This window comes from Nicrophorus vespilloides, unplaced genomic scaffold (genome assembly GCF_001412225.1).
Source record: "Nicrophorus vespilloides isolate i.1.1-1 unplaced genomic scaffold, Nicve_v1.0, whole genome shotgun sequence".
Classification (NCBI taxonomy): Eukaryota; Metazoa; Arthropoda; class Insecta; order Coleoptera; family Silphidae; genus Nicrophorus; species Nicrophorus vespilloides.
The window spans coordinates 191,813-212,718 of NW_017099791.1; the positions used below are offsets into that span (position 1 = coordinate 191,813).

The 20,906-nt window shown below is 33.4% G+C and overlaps 1 protein-coding gene across 5 annotated transcripts in view; it reads left to right on the forward strand.

Moving 5' to 3' along the window:
• LOC108565614 (polypyrimidine tract-binding protein 1) overlaps positions 1-13,077 on the forward strand; it is a 196,793-nt gene extending 183,716 nt beyond the window's left edge. For 4 of the 5 annotated variants that reach the window (XM_017925158.1, XM_017925160.1, XM_017925161.1 and 1 more), the window contains 7 exons: positions 3,340-3,633; positions 9,590-10,130; positions 10,219-10,433; positions 11,385-11,418; positions 12,252-12,344; positions 12,413-12,707; positions 12,774-13,077. In XM_017925158.1, coding sequence (XP_017780647.1) covers positions 3,340-3,633; positions 9,590-10,130; positions 10,219-10,433; positions 11,385-11,418; positions 12,252-12,344; positions 12,413-12,707; positions 12,774-12,906 — 1,605 coding nt within the window. In that variant the 3' untranslated portion in view covers positions 12,907-13,077. The remainder of the gene's footprint in view (positions 1-3,339; positions 3,634-9,589; positions 10,131-10,218; positions 10,434-11,384; positions 11,419-12,251; positions 12,345-12,412; positions 12,708-12,773) is intronic. The other variant, XM_017925159.1, reaches the window with a different exon arrangement.
• Positions 13,078-20,906: the final 7,829 nt, after the last annotated feature.

Sequence of the window (20,906 nt, forward strand, 5' to 3'; positions counted from 1 at the left end):
TAAATTACTATTTTTTTTAAGCTGCTTACGAACTTTGTTTTATAATATGTTTATTTAATCTACATTAGTTGTTTTTAGATATTTTAATTTTATTTTTCCTGCATGAGCGTATTTAATAATCCAGTTCAAGTATTACTCGAAGCATGTATTAATTTCTTGTTTCACCAAAATAAATATATTAAAAAAACTAGTTTCAAGCGGATGCGAAAATATACAAATAAGCGATATTAATATGAGTTTTGAAGTATGTAATAATAAATAAAATGCATAAGCTATTTTAATGAGGAGAGCAGCGGCACGAAGCGCAACAGCGAATTTATTGCAGTGAATTTAATATTTTACAAAACGCTGCTACAAGTTTATGTAACATTTCATTTGCGCTTTTAATTCCCAGTTAAATACGTGGAACATGTTTTTTTATACATGGAATTACTCGTAAACGACACGAAAATATAAATACATGCAAAATGACACATTAAATTTAACATTTTCTGGAGCTAAGATCAATGACCTAACGGATCGCATTTCATTCATGATTATAAAATCAAAGTAACATTTTTTTAAACGTTTGCAAATTCTTTCTGATTTAAATTTTTCAGAATGTCACTGATATTTCATAAAAATAGAGTTCTTATTGTGATTTGCTTGCTTAAACGTAGATAAGTGCAATTAGCTTCGTTATTTCTACCAGGATTTTGAAATATTTCCTATTGAATTTTTGTTTTTCATTTCATTTTCAACTTATTTCATTCAAAATACTAAATAATCATAACCTAAGAATACTAACTATAGTTTCTTCACATTTCTAAAGGCAATATCTCGCACAGTGTGGGTTATAGATTCATCCAAACTGTTTAAAACCGGACTAATCGAAAAATTAATTAAATAGATAAATAAAACGGACAAAAAGAGACTTAACTATATAAAGGAAAAAAACATATTTTTTGAGTCCGCACTAAGCGAGGTATTGCTGTAATTATAAAAAATATTGAATTTTATGACTATGTTAGAATTGCGTGTGCAATATGCGTCTAAGTTTTTAATTTCTAAATCGGAAAGTTTTTTTTTTTGTTTTTTTGGGGTTTAAAACTTTGTACCCTCGGTATGTTTGATTTACGATTGCACTTCTTGTGGCAGGCGTTTCCACCCTCCGGTTTCATTCATTTTCCGCATTTTGGAGTGTAATTTTTCACCGTGAAAAAAAAAGTTTTTCCCTCGAGCAACTTAAATCCTTTTCGCGTGTGCGGGTTTGTATGGCTCATGACACGTTTAATTAAACCAACCGAATGAAACCGTAGTTGCATGCTGCGACATCTGAGGATTCTTTGTTAATGCCGCACCTGAGGCGGCTAAAAGAAGATCCGGGAGGGGAAATAAATAAATAAAATAAAATAGAAAAAGAAGAAGAACTTGATCCCATTATCAAAGGGCCTTGGGCGGACAAAGCACGGATCCGGAGATGATGGGGATGAGACAAAAAAAAAACAGGGACCGACATAGTGCTAAAAGTTGATCTCTTGCCGATACACGGGAATGAACGAGGAGGGTGGAAAACTATTACAAGCTGATGAGATAAAAATCTATTTCTTTGTTTCTGTCCACTGGTCGAGGAGATCAGAACATGTTGGTTTATGGGAAGTTTCCTGAGGAAATTTACTTTTCTCTACTCTTCCTATCACTGTTCACATATATACCAGATCCTCATACATAGATACAACACACATACACCCTTCAGGTCTTTTCTGTCCGATCCTCGGCTGCATTGTTGCGGCCTTTATTTCTTGTAATTAATATCGCGTTCTTTACGACAACGCCGCAAAGTTATGTCCGCCGCTAACGGGATAACATTATTTCGTCGAAACCACTAAGATATAATTAAAAACGAAAGAGAAAAGGCCCTTCCCTTCCTCGGAAAACTTTATCCCATCTTTCCCTTTTGCCGTCGGGCGTCCCTTTTATACTATCAATCTTTAATAACCACACCAACATTTTACCTAATACAAAAGGAAACGTCGTTTAATTAAAAAAAAGAAAAATATAATAAATAATAAAACCGAACTAAACAAAGGCAACTAATGAATCAACGTTTGACTTACATAACGGATTTTTTTTTACAGAATAATTGATGTGAGTGAAAAGGGGATTGTTGTATTTCGTAGCATGTAGGGAAAACGAGATAACTAACTTTTAATCGTTGAAAAAATGATGAGCTGTTGTTTGTCCTTTCCGAAACAAAACAAACTTCCATCCAGCCGAAAACTGTTCGCTTTTCCCTTCATCCCAACCCTTCGCTTTGCGTAACTACATACACGATGATGGCATTGTGCTAATATCGACAATGGTCGGAAACAAAGCAAAAAAACGTGTGTTTGAGAGAGAAAGAGAGAGAGAGAGAAACTAATCGATAGAGTGCAGACAAAAAGAAACTCATAACTCGGGCACGCGGTTGAAAAGCAAGCGAAAAAAAGTTAGGAAACATCGCGCGCCCGGAGTAAATATACTCGTCCGTGTATTTTGTGTAGCTTTTATTAATGGAATTAAATTACTGAGGTGAAGTTGCAATATCGAATCCGCCCATCAATTATTCCTATATATAATTTTTTTTCTGTATATATTTCATCCCCTATTTTTTGTTTTGTTTGTTTGTTTCAAACTTTATTATCAGAACATTCATTAATTTGGCCGGAGATTGATTTACAAGGTTCAGACTTTTTTTTTCCCGTACACTCCTCATTGATTGATGGATTTATGATTTCACGAATTTACCCATTCAAATTCTACAAATAAAACTCGATGTGTTTTATATTTTTTTTTTAAGTAAATGCTCCTAATGTAGCAGGAATTAAGTGAAAAATATACAAAACAACAATAAATAAAGGAAATTTTTATTTCTACATCCACATCTATTGATCTTTTTGTCCTAATATTTAGTATAATGCAGTGGCAAAATTTTAAAATTTTGTCCCACCTGAAATATATTTGTAATATTTGTGATTTTTTAAGTATCCAGGTGTGGATTCATAAGGGTTAATCAAATTTGGGGTACTTAAACAAATTTTATGTCATTTCGCAAATTTTTCTCTGATTTTAAATATAGAAAATCATAGAGTCCCAATCAACAGTTAAAAAAAGATGAAAGGGGTGGCCACATTAAAAAAGTCGTGGGCCCTAGAGAACAGTTACTTTTAGTACTTGAGGGTCCTAAACAATTTTTATTTGGGCCACTTATAGTTCCACCACTAATTATAATTAGTAACTGTAATATAAAAGCAACAACTTACTAAATTATAATATATGTTTAAACTTTTTAATCAACTTTGTTTCTTGTGTTTTGAACAGGTTAAACTGGAGCAGAATGTAGGAAAGCCGTCGAGGGTGATCCACATCAGGAACATCCCGAACGACGTGACCGAGGCAGAGATAATCCACCTGGGTATACCTTTCGGCCGTGTCACGAACGTGCTGGTGTTGAAGGGAAAGAACCAGGCGTTCCTCGAGATGGGCGACGAGACCTCAGCAACAACGATGGTTAACTACTTCGGAAGTTGCATGGCTCAGCTCAGGGGCAGAGCCGTCTACGTCCAATACTCAAATCACAAGGAGCTCAAAACCGATCAAACGCACTCGAATGCCGTAAGTTACTATCAATTTTACCTTTTTTAATTTAAAAACTCTTTCACCGAGGGGATGGAGAAAAGGGTGATAGTCCCAGGTTGAAGCCATTACCGCGGCTGGTGTTAATTGCCGGCCGCGCGTTCAATTATATAATAATTTCATTTAAAATTTAATTGCGGCGCGCGCGCGTTTGTCTGTGTGTGTGTATATGGCGTTAATTTCCGTTTTTGCGTGAACATACTTTGTTGTTGCTTTTTCAGCCCATTAGCCCATTATGTTTGCACACATTAATTGATTCTTTTTTTTTTCAAAACGCACACGCTCGTTAATTCATTATTATTAAAATCAACCAATTATACAGAACATCCATTATTGCTCACCATTCAACAGTATTTAAAAGGGTAATTAAAAGTTCAATTTACTGTCCACAATTACACCTATCTATAAGTAAAATTTAAATAATTACTGATCACTTAATATTTATATTTCAATCGCAGTATTAATTATAAATTATTATCAATAAATTATTAACATTATCTTGATATACAATAAGTTTTCGACATACGACTTTTCGCATTTGCGACAAAAGGAAATACAATTATATTAATTTTGACATATAAATACATTTACCATTCAACAGTATTTTAAAGTTCAATTTACTATACACAATTTCACTTATCTAATATTTAGTTGATTTACCATAACTTACGTTTTTTCGCACTTACGATAAAAAAGTCAATTAAATTAATTTTCATATATTTGTCCATTATAGTTTTTATTATATAAATTTTAATTTATATTAATTTCGACTTATGTCCGACGATTCAGAACTATCGTAAGTCGAAAAGAAGTGACTAATTACATCAAAATTTAAACTGGAACTTAAATATTTGTATATTATGTAAAGTATGAAAGTTTGCAACTATTTCATAATATCACAAAAATGTCATAATAAGTTTGTGAAAAGGAAATGTTAATATTTAATTTAGAAGGTTTTGTTGTTGATTCCTTTAAATATTAGTAAATGATTGAAATACACAAAAAAAAATGAGAATCCGATGAACATTAATCAAAATATAGATATTTCATTCTACCCTCTTTGGATAGCAATAACAAAAGTAACAAAACATCCAAGGGGGCGGAAGAAAACGCGAAGTGGAGCAGCTGCGTGTATTTATTGTGGATAAATATCAAGTTTTTGAGAATCATTTATGAAAGGCAAAAATGGAACAGGTGGATGTGTACACCAAATACCTTTCCATCCGTACACAATGTTGTACCTTTTTTTTTGCCCTTTCTTTGTAGCTCCAATAGATACACACACACAAGGCTCGCTGTTATATATATATTTTTTTTCCTTTTGCGAGTGTTGCATGATTAATAGTCGGCGTTTGTATGAAATTGCCGGCGATTCGTACACAAAATGATGCTGCCTGGGGTAGCTTCAGGATCAATCTCCTCGACGGAGGTTATTTTTATTTTTGTCCACGTCAAAAAATTTCGTCCCGATCGAAATTAATGTGTTTCCTCTTCGCCTGGCGCATCCACCATCACCGCAATTGTTCAAATTCGATTCATTTCCATTAAGCGTAATGATGTTTTTCCTTGTATTCAAAGGGAGGTGGCTCGTATTCTGCGTTTTCAATTTGCGGTCCATTAAAAGATTGCAAATAGCTTTTTAATTGCGTCCGAAATGAAAGGGCCGAGCACAGGGAAACAGGCGTGTCTGTTTCAATTAAGACGGAAGAATTACTCGCCGAAACCGATTTTTAATTGATTTACGCCTGCAATTTAAACTCTCTCTCTCTTTGTCTCTGTTACACACGCCTTTCCGTAGAAGCAAATTAATGAGGCCACTTATTATTATGATGCACGGCCACCCCCGTTTATCCTCTGCCAGTTTTACGTAATCGCATTTTTTAACCCGACAGAATAAGAAGAAAAAAACAATACAAATGAAAGCGGAAGGTGTTCTTCCTTTATTCTTCTATTTATTTATTTTTTTTGAATGAAACATCGCTGTGAGGGATGATTCACTAATTAGCGCGTGATGGGGGTGGGAAACAAATGCTGCGGCCAGTGGTTAAATGGCTTCACGCCGCTAATCCATGTTTTCCCATCCTCTATTGTCATGGAAATTTTAAACGCTGATTTCAGGCTCATTGTCTCTCTCTCAACCCATTGTGGCAGAGCCCAACCCAATCCTCGTTTTATTTTTATTTTTACCGCTCCTTCGGATTTAAATATGCTTACATCCGAATTGTAAATATTTTCTGCAAAATCCTTTGACTAATTAACCCTTCGCATTGTAGTCTTCATAATCCAGTGGCCTTTATCAATAGAACCAACTTTTCTTTGTTATGAAAAAAAAATCCCTTCAAATACAAATATTAATTCTGAAAATAACCAAATATTTTCATACATCTTCAATCATTTATATTTATTAAAAAAATACATTTATTTGCGCATTAAATTAAAATTAATGAACGAGAAATAATTGATTACAGTTGACTAGATTTAGTGTAAATTAATACAATTAATGATTTTCCTTTTGATTGAATTATTTTAAAATTTAATTAGTTTAATTAGTTATATAAAGTCTGCGAGATCTTAAATTTATTATGATTTTCACTAAAGAATGTAACACATGAAGGACGCTTCATTACTTTTATGCCGCATTTGGGAATCATTCAGGACCGTCCTCCTGCGTCGCCTGCAACAATGTTGCGTAACTCATTGTAGCTTTAAGCACCTAAAATAAAACCAAGTTAATTCCGTTCCTACGCTATATGGACCTACATAAACTCCACGTTCTATTTGTATTATGAAATATAGCAATTAATCAGACTACGTTATAGTTCCATTATATCGTTGTTAACAATGCTCCGTTTTGGACTTTAATACTAGAATGTTGTACAAAATGTTGCTCCTAATCAAATAAAAACATATGTAAAATATACATAGAAAGTTGTGTAATGAGATGCCTTTTTACTAGACAAAAATGGAAATATTTGATAGAAAAAAATAAGATTTATTATAGAAAAAACTAAAAGTGGAAATGTCTTTCTGAAATATGAAAAATATGAAAATAAAATTGATATTACCCCAATAAATGAGCCTATGGTCATTGTATAGAATGGTCCTACATGCATATAAATTGGTTTCTGTGATCTCATGAGAACCATGCGTAGATCTCGGATAAAGTTCGGTGAGATATTATACCAATCTGTAATCCAGACGGCGTCATGGATTTCAGTGCTCTAGAAATTTGAAAAGTTTTTTTTAAACTCCTTGAGACTGGAATTACGTATTTACCATGAAGGAAACCTCGTTGGCGCACCAATAATAGAAGAATTGCTCGGTTAGAAGGATGCCGAAGTATTGCACAGCTGAAAATAATTCGAATCCCCCGGAACCGCCTATGTAGAACTTCCCCAATCCCAAACGCACAGAGGCAATAGCGAAGTCGACAAAAACGGCATTTCTCATATTATCATCGAGAGTTTGCGCGAAGCTAAATTAAAACACAGAATCTAGTATTTCGAACAAATCTCGTTACTTACGTAATAATTTTATTATGGGCTATAATGTTCCGCCGCAGCGTTTCCCTAATGACTTCAGGACGTTCGTCCGACTTTATGGTTTTGAAGTAATAGCAAACTATCTTCAGTTGGAAATAGATGTAAATCAACAGTGCTATTAGGTAATTATCAACGGCGACGACAATCACTGCCATGTAGGATAGAAACATGGAACTTACAATCCAAATTATCTTAAAGTGATTATCCCTAATATAAAAAAAAAATGATTATATTTGTCTTATAATTATTAATTACAAACCTATTTAAAGGTAGCCAAATTTCGTAAGAGAATGTGCTTTCCGTACAGTTAAATTCAGAACCTAATTTGCAATTGGTCATGATCGGAACTGTAACTATCAAGGAAATATCCACAAAAGGTGCCCAAATGATTAGGATGTAGTTCAATACTTTGCAAATCTTGCAACTCCTCTTATACATGTTTATTAAATTTGAATCTCCACTTTTAAAGATTTTGGCTTCGGTTTCTCGTATTTCCGTTACTAAACCATGGTTGTAGGTGTTCCAAATTGATCGAATTTTCATGAAAAACGCTATGTGCAAGAGATTAACGCTTACCATAGGCGCGAAATTTTCCATCGAAATTGTATTGAACGATGAAATTATTTTCTTGTGATTTAATATATGCCCGATGAAGCAAAGGCAACGAATGGTATAAGCGTAGTACTTGTACATTTTGGGACTCTCGTGATCGATGGGCCACATCCCAGAAATCTTCAAACAAGATATAGGTAATTGCAGGTAAACATCCATCTTGAAGCTGATTTATGTTTACAATGTTGCTCTTTTATACTATTCGTGGCGACTTTAATTAATGTTGGTATTCCAACATATATAATTACAATAAATACTTAATAAATTAATAATTGTATGGAATGTTAGCGCTGCATGAATTAATTATTTTCAGTGGAAATATAATTAATTAAATAAGGGTCTTTGTGGCGCGCCTTCCCCTCTTTTTTTTTATTTGGACATGGAGTATAGGTATCAGGGATTTGCGGGAATATAGCCCTGAGTGTTGCGAGGTATAAGATAATGACGTACCGAGCAACACTCGCCTCGTAATTGGTCACTTTCAAAGTGTTAATGACTCCCGCATTGTTAGCAGTGGGGATTTCGTGCCCCTATTGTTTCCAACTCCCGTATACACAGAAAATAAAATAAAAACGAGAAAGACTCTTTTATACCGACATTTTTTGGCAGACTTACGCAAATACAATGATAAAAAGCATACCATTAGCTTGTTGCAAACAAAAAGTATATATATATGAAGAGAAAGAGGCGCTAATGATCATCAGTTTAACGAAATTGAATTTCTAGAGTCCATCAAAAAGTTCTAATTTGAAGAGCGTTTAAATGCAAATCACGAGGGTTAGTGAAAAAAAAAATGGTGTATGAAATAATAATAACAATGCCAAAACTTTTGGGGATCTCATCTTGTTGAGGGAAAATTGGATTTTTTTTTGTGTCGGCTCCTTTAAATTTCCCGTCGTAAAATAATTGCCTTGATTTCGAATCGAATGAATAATAATGCGAAGTACTTGTTTCTTCATTCCCTTGGAGGAGATGAGGGTTGGGTTCGGTCCCTATCTTCGTTTTGGATGGGCTCTCGTCTCGTTATTGCAATAATTTCAGGCGTAACAGAAGGAGAAGAAAGAAAAAAAAAAAGAAAAGCGGAAATTAATTTTTAAATATTAAATCGCAATCCAGTTACGGCGGGAAAACTGGTTGGTGGCGGGGGGAGGGGGTTGGTTTTGATGTGGTGGTTGGAAGGGGATGGTCTAGGCCCGGGGATTATTTCATTGTATATTAATTTCGTCGGGGATTCGGGGGCGGCTTTCGGTGTGTCAGTTATGGCGGCGGTTTATCAGCTGAATTTGCGTATAATTAGAACGGCGGTTCAAAACCGCATTGCGAACATATAACGCATTTACCTGCATCATTTTCGGTTTTGCCCCGATGCCAAAATCATAATTGCCCATTAAGACTTTTTTTTTATTATGACCGTCTCTCTGACTCATCCACCCCGCATCATGGGTTAAACCACCCGAAAAATCCTGGGGTCAAAACCAATTAACGCTATGTTCATAGCTGCGCTATAGTTTCGGACGTATGTTATAACGCCAGTAAAGTGATTGCCAAAATTGCCTCACATTTCTAGTAATCAAGTTTAATATAAACATGCATCACTGAATATGTTGAAAACTTCATATATTAAATGAGTTTCAAAACTATTTATGGTTGAAACAATACTTCTCCTAGAATTCCATAGCTTTTACAGGTTTTTATATAAAATAGAAATAATAATATTATTTGTTGAAATTTGTAATAGTTGTGAAATATGTAATTAATTGTAAATGAATGTGTTGTTACAGAACGCTTCGGCCCAAGCAGCCCTTCAAGCTGCACAAGCTATGAGCGGAACCCAACCAGGAGGCACTCCAGCTGTAACACCTGTGACGCCGCTGACCAACGGCCAGGACATCCAAGGCGGTCCAAACACCGTCCTCCGAGTCATCATCGAGCACATGATTTATCCCATCAGTTTAGAAATACTCCACGTGATATTTCAACGATTCGGCAAGGTCCTCAAGATCGTCACCTTCACCAAGAACAATTCATTCCAAGCGCTCATCCAGTACCCGGACACGCAGTCCGCGCAGGCAGCTAAGCAAACCTTGGATGGCCAGAACATCTACAACAGCTGCTGCACCCTCCGCATCGACTACTCGAAGATGACCGCCCTCAACGTCAAATATAATAACGACAAGTCTAGAGACTACACGAATCCCAACCTTCCAACAGGTGATTCGAATGACCAACTGGCCACATTAGGAGGAGGCTTAGCCGGAGGTCTGGGCGCAGACATCCTCTTGCTAGCAGCGCAACCTAGACTCGCTAGGGAAAGACTGACAGGTAACGATCAATCTAAATTACATAAACAGTGGCAATACGCCAATAGCAAAATATTGAGAAAGTTCCGTGTAATTATTTTTAATTCTAGATTCTTTATTAGCTGGTGCTCCAGGTGTATTGAGCAGTCCGTTCATGCACAGCCTCGCATCCCCATTAGCTACCCCATACGCAGGTGGTGTAGCCGGTGGTATTCCCGGCCTAGGAGGATTCGCCCTCGGCCAGACAACCCCAGGTTTGAGAGGTCTCGCAACGCCGGGACTCTCTTTAGCCACCGTGTTGTTAGTCAGCAATCTCAACGAAGAAGTAAGTCATCCTGCAACAGCAACAAAAAAACAATACTAACTCAATCTTCTTAAACAAAGCTCCAAATCTGTTAACTCTCCAGCGTTGATCTCTTATGCAATATTTCCAATCAGACTAAATCATTGCATAAGGCAACAACCCTTATTTAATTTTGTACAGTACCATATTTGAATTCGAGTTCTAGTACTAATAATTTTATGTTTCTTGAAGTTTTATTATTATTATTTCATTTATTTCTTATTTCAAATTGATAATAACAATCTTGATTGTTTATTATTATTTTTAATTTCATTATTGTTCGTTTCACTAAACACAACATTAGATTGTATTTACCGTCCACAGAAATATTGTTTTTTTTTTTCATTTTAATGTATAATTTCATCTATATTGTGGCCTTCGAACATATTTTTCTGCATACAAAAGTCATTAATTGCAAATGAATTATTAGTAAGTAAATGTACATCAAAGGTATTGAATTATATATATCACTATATCTAACATTCTTTTTATATATTTATATAAAAATTAATACAGTTTTTGGTACATTTACTTTAATGTAGTTACTATATATTTTTTTAAATTATTTATGATTTTCGTAGCAGTATTTTTTTCATTTCTGTTTGTGTTTTCGTTTGCAATTAATGACTTTCAATTGAAACGCTTCTGACATTCTAATGTAGTGTTTGTTCATTTATTTCAAATATTTATTTTAATATACTAAGTACGTAAAACAAAAGTACTATACAATAACATCGATATTTCTACAGCTTTTATATCTCTAATAATATTCATCTCTGACCTTCATATAAATCTATTATCTAAACTTGCTGTAAACATATCGATTTATTTATTGTTTTTGTTTTTTTTTTAATTTTATTTATTATATTTTAATAACTCCCTCTGTGTACTCCGTTTTTTACATATTACTACTGTCATCTTTCTCTTTCGTAGATGGTCACGCCTGACGCTCTCTTTACCCTATTTGGTACGTGTGCACAGCTACTATCAAACTAAGTATATCATCTAGTTCATCTTGAAAGTGTTGCAGCAGCTGCCAAAAATGTATTTTCACCTGAGCCTGCAACGCTTTCATAACATACCAAAAGATTACTCAGATTAATAATCCAATTCATACAATTATTTTATTTATTTACTTTTTCAAACTACGCATGGTATGTTGATTGATTGATTGATTTATATATATATTTTTTAATACTTTTCCTAATCCAATCTAACACCCAGACAACATACTACAACCATTCTATTTACAGAACATGAAACATGAAATGAGTTGGATTCTTATAATTATCTTTTATATCACAAACAAAAAAAGTTTATTTTATTTATTGCAACAACAAAAAAAAAATAAACAATTTCATTCTTTGTGTCTCGTCAAGTTGATGTTATATGTTTTCGTGAAATATTTGTGTTGTTTCTCAAACGAAGCTTACTCTGCCTTAGTCTTGTCCGGTTCACTCGATGTTTTGTACACCCAAGATTCGTTCGAAAACTTCTCGTTTATTTCATTTTTATTATTGCATGGTTTATCCAAACTTTTTCTAAATTCTCTACATTTAATCTCTCTTATTTATTTCATTAGTTTAGATTTTAAGCGTTTTTTTTTAATTATTATTATTATTAAATATTTGTTACAGTTTTGATTTAATTATTAATTGCGGATAAGGTAAATCCGGCTTCAGTTTTGTAGAATTTACAAGCAAACGAAATATTCTCATTGATTTTTTTTTTCTTACGTCTGCTTGAATTTATGACAGGATGTGTCGTGTTATTCTCTTCTAATTGATGGCATTATTTTAGGTGTCTATGGGGATGTGCAAAGGGTGAAGATTTTGTACAACAAGAAAGATTCCGCTTTGGTTCAATTGGCCGAACCTCATCAAGCTCATTTAGGTAAGACTTGTTCTTAATCTGATTTACTCAAATTGTTTGCATATTATTTCATTTAATTAATTTTGCAGCTATTACGCACATGGACAAGTTGAGGGTGTTTGGTAAAAATATCAGGGTAATGTTGAGCAAACACCAGACGGTGCAGATGCCCAAGGAGGGACAACCAGATGCTGGTTTAACCAAAGATTACAGCCAGAGCCCGTTGCACAGGTTCAAAAAGCCTGGTTCCAAGAACTACCAGAACATCTATCCGCCATCAGCGACGCTCCATCTCAGCAACATACCGGCTACTGTCAACGAGGAAGACATCAAGGACGCTTTCAACAAGAACGGATTCATCGTAAAGGCCTTCAAATTCTTCCCGTAAGTTTGAAGGATTCCACTAAATTTGCTTCTCTTGTTGTAACTAAAAGTTGTATTGATTTGCAGGAAAGACAGGAAGATGGCTTTGATCCAGCTGCCAAGCATGGACGAGGCGGTCGTCGCATTGATCAAAATGCACAATTACCAGTTATCAGAATCAAATCACTTGCGAGTGTCGTTCTCAAAATCGAGCATATAATATAGAAGGTCTCGTTAACACAGTATTCATTCCAACACAGCAGCTACGGATTTGGTTCAAAGCCCTTACTCCCTTACACCCGTGAAGTAGCTAGCTAAGCGCGCGCGAAACTTTATTTATTAATATATATATAAAGTATATTTAAAGAAGAAAAAAAAACAACCTAAAACTAAACTGAAAATGAAGTAAAAAAAATAATTATATATATATACACATAATGAAAATTATACAGAGACTGTCTGAACAGGCATTATATATATATTATATTATTATAATTATAAAGTAATAATAAGGAAGAGAAATCGCACTAAACGATGACGTCGAGGATTGTGTAAAAAGCATATGAAATGGTTAACAGCAACAAAAAAAAGGTTGATAAGAGACAAATCAGTATCGTATAGCTAGTATTGTTCATTTTACGTTTGATAAGTTTTCGATAATAACTTATTACTTAGCTCCTAAGTTTTGTTTAGTATTGTAATCACGTCTGTGCTATTATCTTGTATTATTATTATTATTTTTTATCCTTATGGACTCAAATCTTCCGTTTATATAAATATTTTTATATTGTTAATTAGTTTTGTTTGCGTTTAGTCTATTCAGTATTGGATGGCTTTAATAATTAAGGAAAAAAAAGTTTAGAGATTATATATATTTAAAATAAATAAATATATATATAAATATATACATAAATATATAATATTTAAAGCAAATCAGATTAAATATGTATGAAATATATATGTAAAGAAAAAAAAAAGAATATTTGAGAGGCCCGCAATGATGATGATGATGATGTTATTTTTTGTAAGTTTATAGACGTGTGATTGGTGCGAGACCACACCCCGCTGGGCGGACTTAGGCCATGAAACACGCGAGAAATTTATAAAAACATATATATAATATAGTGAATATACATGTATAAATATTTATGGGTATCTTCGAGAGCTTCGAGAGCTTCGAGAATCTAATATATAAATATCTATACACGTATATCTTAACGGCTAGTTATGTAATGGTTATTGAGGATGTGGACGAGATGTGGAACAGAACTAGAATTGTATTCGCGGACTGTAGTTGTATATTGTTTAGCCAGTTATTTAGAGATTGTAATAGGGTTCACAGGGTTTAGGTATACCCTTCATTCGATGATAATTTATGTGACGCGGGGAGCGTTAATTACGTTGTTTTCCGTTTACAGGTATTTGCGGTGCTCCCTCTGTTGTAAAGCAAAGGAAAACAATGAAGAAAATGTTAATATTTGAAAGGGCGCACGTACACACACACACAAACCAACATATATATACATTATAGTTTGCATCCTGGGGGGAACGCAGACAGTTCGGGCGCGCAGAGCCAACGGATTTATTTTTATAAATTTTTGGCACTTTTGGAAAGATGATCTTAATGATCGAGAATGATGTAGAAGAAGATAATACTGGTCCGGTGTAGTTGAGGATTGTCTGCGCTCCCCAAATCAAAGGACGAACTAGCAAAATCTGTTGCGCGCCTGAAGAATAGAATAAAAGAAACAAAACACAAAAAAAAAGCAAGAAAAAAAAAAGAAAACGAAAGGACGAGACGCGCCCTTAATCGTATAATCTTTGATATTATATACTTTCTCTATATTCTATATATAACTATATATTAAAAAAAACAAAATAACTAAAAAAAAACACTTTGACAATCATGAAAGAAAAGAACAAAGAAAAAAACACGAACCGAACTTTGAAGGAAGGAAACGAAATTGGAACGCCCACAGCTCGCGTTCGAATTTCCGTTCCTTCACTCAATCTTCGGGCCCCAAAAAAAAAAAATTAATTATATAATATAAATAAACAAAATATAGTTGCGTGATTCTTTCTTCTGACGATGCCTTCCGGTTTCGCTCGATGCGAGTCGATGCTAGAGTGTGTCGGTTCGTTCCGGTCGTTTCCGTCTATTTTTTCGCTTTTCCGGAACAAAAAACCCTCTTTTTCTTGAGTTTTCTCTCGTTCCAACACAAAAACACACACATCTTATTATAATTAAATATGTATATTATTAATAATAATAATATTATTGTGCATGCGAATGATGGATCAAAAAGAAGAAGGATGGAAACGGAAAGGCGCGCATGCGTTTGCCAAAATATATTCGAAGTCAATATCTACAAAACAAAACAAAACAAAACAAAACTATATAAACGGATGGAAGAAGAAAGAGGAAACGGTTTAAGATTATGTAAGGATTAGTGTGTAACCATTTATATTGGGTTATATACACATAAAAAACAAATACGTGTGGTTGTTTACTTCTCTTTCGAATTTGTAATCAACTTGAATTGCGCGCACAACAATCAATTTTGTCTTTCGTTTTTTTATCGTCGATTTGTTTCTTTTCTGATTGATACGTTCCGATCAGTTAACATTTAAACGTATATTATAATCATTTTCTTAGTAGTATTAAGTTTATATTTCTCCTATTATTATTTTTTTTTTCTGCTTTAGTATTATCTTTATTTTATTTTTTTTTAGTAGTATTATTTTACTCATTAATTATTATTTTCAGGATTTCGGTCCAGCTTTTCGAGTATTTCTTAGCTTCTCAGGTTACATTTATTACGAACGCTGTATTCTCTATAATTTTATTTTATTTTTTATTTAAGTTCTGCTTTTATAACTTTTTATCGAATCATTATTTTTATTTTTTTCGAGTTTATATTAAATAATAACATATTTCTACATATAATTTTTACATTTTTTTCTTTATTTATTTTCCTTCTTATTCTACTCTTATGTTTTTTTTTTTCTCTTTAGCTTATTTACTACGTTTCTTGCTCTGACTGTAATTTCCGAACTAATCGTTTCTTTCTAGATGTTCGTCTTCTTTCGAGAGAGCTACACAAACACAAAAAAAACGCACACAGTTTCGATGGTACAAGATGGAAATTACAGTTGGTTTTTTTTTGTATATTTGTCGTTTTTTTATATATAACTTTTGTTGTTTAGCAAACGCCACCACAAATGAAAGTTAGGGATCAAAGCTTAGTCTAATGGAGTTAGGTAATTGTTGAAGAAGTAATATATTTATGAAAGAAATTATTCAAAATTATCAAATCGCGTGTAAATAAATGATATTATAATTAATATAAAGAGGAAGAAAAAAAAAGTATATATATTTAATGAAAATAATAATGTGCATATCTCTCTTCATTTCTGTGCGAGACATATCTAACTTGTGCTTAATTTGTTTTCAATCGTTGTAAATCATAATCTTGTGTGATGCGTTTTTTTGTTCTTAAGAGACAGGGTAACATAACATTTGCTTAGTTTGTGGTGGACATTCGCGTTGTTTTTTGGCCTAACTTAGGTTGCTTCCAGTTAAGTTAACGAGTGTGCATGCGGAGGATACCGTACGAGGAACTGGGCACATGAGAAAATAATGCATGATAACAAAAAAATGATAATTATAAAGAAAAAAAAGTTAATAAGAATATAAAAAAATATCAAATGCTACGGCCTCGGCGCCAAACAGTGGGATCAACTTAAATAAATGAAACAAATCAAGAGTTTAATTGAAAAGTAATATGAGAAAATGAAAAAAAATCGATCTATGAAGATGCGACGATGAAGATGAACAAAAAAAAAAGAAGTATCATATATAAAAATATATTATATTGACATAGCTATTATTATCTATTCGCATATACTCTATATCTAATACTATTTACATATACTTAGGATTTACTATTTAGAGTTTATTGGTGAGGACGGTGAAGCGGGCGAGTTCGAAACTTGTGTAGTGTATTTCTAGCTTAAACTATGGGCACAAAACTAATAAGAAAAGAAAATTGAATTTAAATTCTTCAACATGTTGTATTTGCAAAAAGGATAGAAGGAAACCAGGATCGTAAGATGAAGATGCAGACAACACAAACACACAATAGTGTAGGCTCTCTCTCTCTTTATATATATAAATCTCGATCTATCATCTAAATCTATAACTATATTTTCTCCCTTTTTTCCTTCTATTTTCTTATTTCTTACTTGAATATATAATATCAAAAAACAAAAAAAAACAAAAAAAAATTATATGAAATCGGCCACAGTAAAAAAAAAGAAAAAAGTATGATGACTTTTGTGTGCCAACGTCAGTATTAGAATTTTATGAACAGCCAGTTCAAAAAATGGATGGATAAATAAAATAATTTAACAAGAAAATAAAGATGATAAACAATGTAAAAGGATAATTATAATAAAGTATGTTGAGAAAATTAATTTAATTAAAGATTTAATATGAAAAGGGAAAAAAAAAAGACGAACGGAGATGGTGAAACTATTATATAAATATATATAAAAGTACGATGATTCTCGATTGTTTGTATATCTTTTTTTTTCTCTCTCTCTCTCTATGTTCGTTTGTTTGTAATTTTTTATATTATATTATGTTCTATTTGTTTCTCCCCTGATATATGACTATGTTTTATTATTATTATTATTATGTTGTTGTTTTTATTTTGTATCCCCATTTTGAGTTTTTTTTTGTGTTTGAAAATTGTTTCTCAGCGAAGCAGCTATGTTGAATTAATTTTAGGATATAAGTTATACTATATCATATACTCGATTACATATTATAACTATATCAAACATATATTATGATGATGATTCAGAAACAATTTTAGATTTATTCTTTGTGATTTTACAATAAAAAACATAATTAATGATGTGAATTCGTATTTTTATTGGATCTCTCTTTCTCCCTCTTTTTTTTTGTGTAGAGAGGAAACCTTACATAGGGACCACGGGTGGAGTCGTGATACTGTGGGATTCTTACCGCACTAAAACCTCTCCCCTTCTTCGTCAGCATACAAAACCTGTATCACTATACTACTCTGCGATGCTGATTGTCTTTGCCTGTTTGGCACTTTCCTTAGATCATGTTAATGCAGGCCTCCACTGCCACTATCCTCGTAGGTCCTCTGCAGCCTCCGATTGTCTTCTTCTTTGCTTAGTATCACCTCTGATATGTACCCCGCTACAATATCCCAGCTTTCCGCACTCTTCGTGCTTCCTTCCAGCCCATCTGCAGCTAAAAAGTGTGTGCTCAGGGCTATCGTCCTCCTCACAGTACCAGCACCTTTCGTCTTCCTTCTTTGCGATAAAGTGCAGGTACTTGCCAAAGCATCCATGACCAGACTGCGCCTGGCTCAAGTGAAATGTTGTTTCACCATGCTTTTTGCTTAACCAGGCCTCTATTTGCGGGATTAGGCGCCGAGTCCAGGCATTTATCATGCCATATTTGCAGCAGATACTTTCTCTCTTTGTCTCTATTACTGTTTCCTCTATATCCTTATTCCTATTCAGTAAAAGCAGAAAAAGTTATGTAATTTTCGATTAATGAAAGTATTGGAAAACTAAAAACTCTTCGAATCGCTACGTTCGTTACATAACAAGTTGCGATTATGCAATAACAAAAATCAGAAATTTTCGAGTTATTAAGCGAAATCTAAATTTTTTAACATGCTTAGATTTGAAAACAATTTCGCGAAAATCGAGCAAAATTTCGATAATTTTCAGGACCACAACATGCTCAAACGAAAAGTGATAGTCTCCAGTTTACGATTCTTGTTGAATTATGTAATTTCATAATTGTTTCATCGCTCTTACATATCAATAAAAGTTGAAAAAAGTTTCGAGTTATTGAGAAATAATGCAAAAGTAAAAGAACAATCCTCATTACGTTACATTTTTTTTATAATTGGTTGTTCCTTTATTTTTTGAGTTATTAAAGAAGAAAAATTTTACAGTTGCTGCAACCAAACATACACAGCGTACTGTAATTGTTCGAGACAAATCAGACTTTTGTCAGAGCATTTTCTATGTAATAAAATCGAAAAAAGTTTATTACTTTTCAAGTTATTAAAAAAAATTGTTTCATACTATCAACATTTCACATAAATTCTGTAAAATTTCTATAATTTACAAGATCAAAGTCGAAATAACGATGCTAGAATCTTTTCAGCAGGTTCATTCGAAAGGCAATGATATCTAGATTAAATATGTTGTTGAATTATGTAATTATTCTGTGGTTATCCTGAAATTAATGAAAATGTGAAGCAAATGATAGGCAGCAAATGAAAGGAAGACAACAGAAAGTATGCACAAAGTCAGTATGTTTGTTGGAAAACTGAGCCTTTCAGCTTTAAATTGAGTATTCGATCATCTAAATAGTTAAAGCATTCATCAAAATTATACTGAACACATCTTTTCTTCTGTTTTCCCCTCCATACTTCACTTAGCTTGCGCATCTTGTACATTTAGCCAGCCACTGGTTTTCTGAATTGATGATTTATCTAACTTTTGTTACATAATAACTTGCGCAACAATAAAAATGCAATAAAATAAGAAAAAAGTTATTTATTTTTCGAGTTATTAAGAAAAAATAGATTTGTTCTATCATACTGCGATTTTAGCAAAATTTCACAAAAACCGTGCGAAATTCGCTCACAATTTCGGTTATTTTCAGGACCTAAAAATCTAAAAATCGATGCTAGGTTTTAAAGGTGACACTTATATCTTATATCTAATTTGTATATTTTTTGACCTTTTTGACTTATGTAGTTGTTGAGTAATCATTAACTGCTCAATAAGAGAAAATTCATTTTTATGTAATCACAACATATAGTTAATAAAAATAACTGTTCATTTTAATCCTTAGTTATTATATAATTCTTCAACTGCTAATTATTAGTATTGAACGAATATACATGTTGATAACTTTTCTCTTTACATATTTCTCGTTATAATTATTCCTAATAATTTTATTTGTAATTTTATTAAATAGAAAAATTTGTACTATTTTTAGATCGCAAATTTATAGTTGCTTATAGAATCCATGCAATGTGTGTATATAAATTTATAATGATTCTTAATTAAGCAAACATCAGTGCAAACTGTGTGTGTGCATTTGAATATTTGAAGTGTTTGATCGATGATCGTTATAGAAACACACGATGCGTGGAGCAAACATTATTCCATCTTGACGTTTATTGACACCATCCAGACAACTTCAAACACCTTCAAAGCTTTTCCTTTATTCTGTTTATAATTCAAAGAAAATAAACACGAATAAAGGAGAATATTTGAGATGGAGGTAGGCACATTCGCAGTACGGTTCGAACTGCACGAACTAATGGATCGTGAACAATGTTGCAGGTTGAAGAACTCAAAATTCAAATGTACCAAGTCAAACGGCAGAACCAGAGACTGAAAAACGAGAACGAAATGCTGAAGGTGAAGGTCCGCAAATTGGAAGATTCGATGAACGCTAAGCACAGATTGATCGACAATCTGATCGATCCAAAGAAGGTATTTGAAATGAGCACGCATTTCGTATTTTACTGATCGTTTTTACAACAAATATAGTCCAGTCAATTCCGGCAGGGCGTCTCTGAGCACGGAGCAAGTTACATTATATTGCTCAAAGAGCAGAACGAGAAGTTGAGGGAGGAACTGCGAGGGAAAACCTTCAACATAAAGAAGCTGCAGAGCGAATTGGACTCGGCCAAAGCTTACTTGAATAAGTCCAAAGCTTCTATTCTGAGCACAAAAAGCGCTAAGCTCACACCGCAACCCAAGTCGGCTCCTAAAGTTATGAGAAGGCAAATAATCCAAATGCACTTCTAATAAGATTAATTACAAACTATTTTTTTTAGAGCTGTCTCAGAGGAACGGGATAGGAAACGAAGTGGAGCGTATATGCATATTGTTAGTAGACGTACATGTAAGTGATTTAATTTAAGTTCTTAAGCTTTATATTAAACGTATTATTCAACAGCACCATCACCCAAATTGAAGCCTGGAGAAGGAAGCGACACGCCGCACGAGGAAATCCAAACTTTACATAACTATTTCAACGATATTGTTTCGGAAGTGCAGCAACTGAAAGAATCCATCTTCCAAATACAAAAGGTGCAACATAAAACGTCGTCAGTACTGGAGGAGAAGGAGTAATGAAACTTT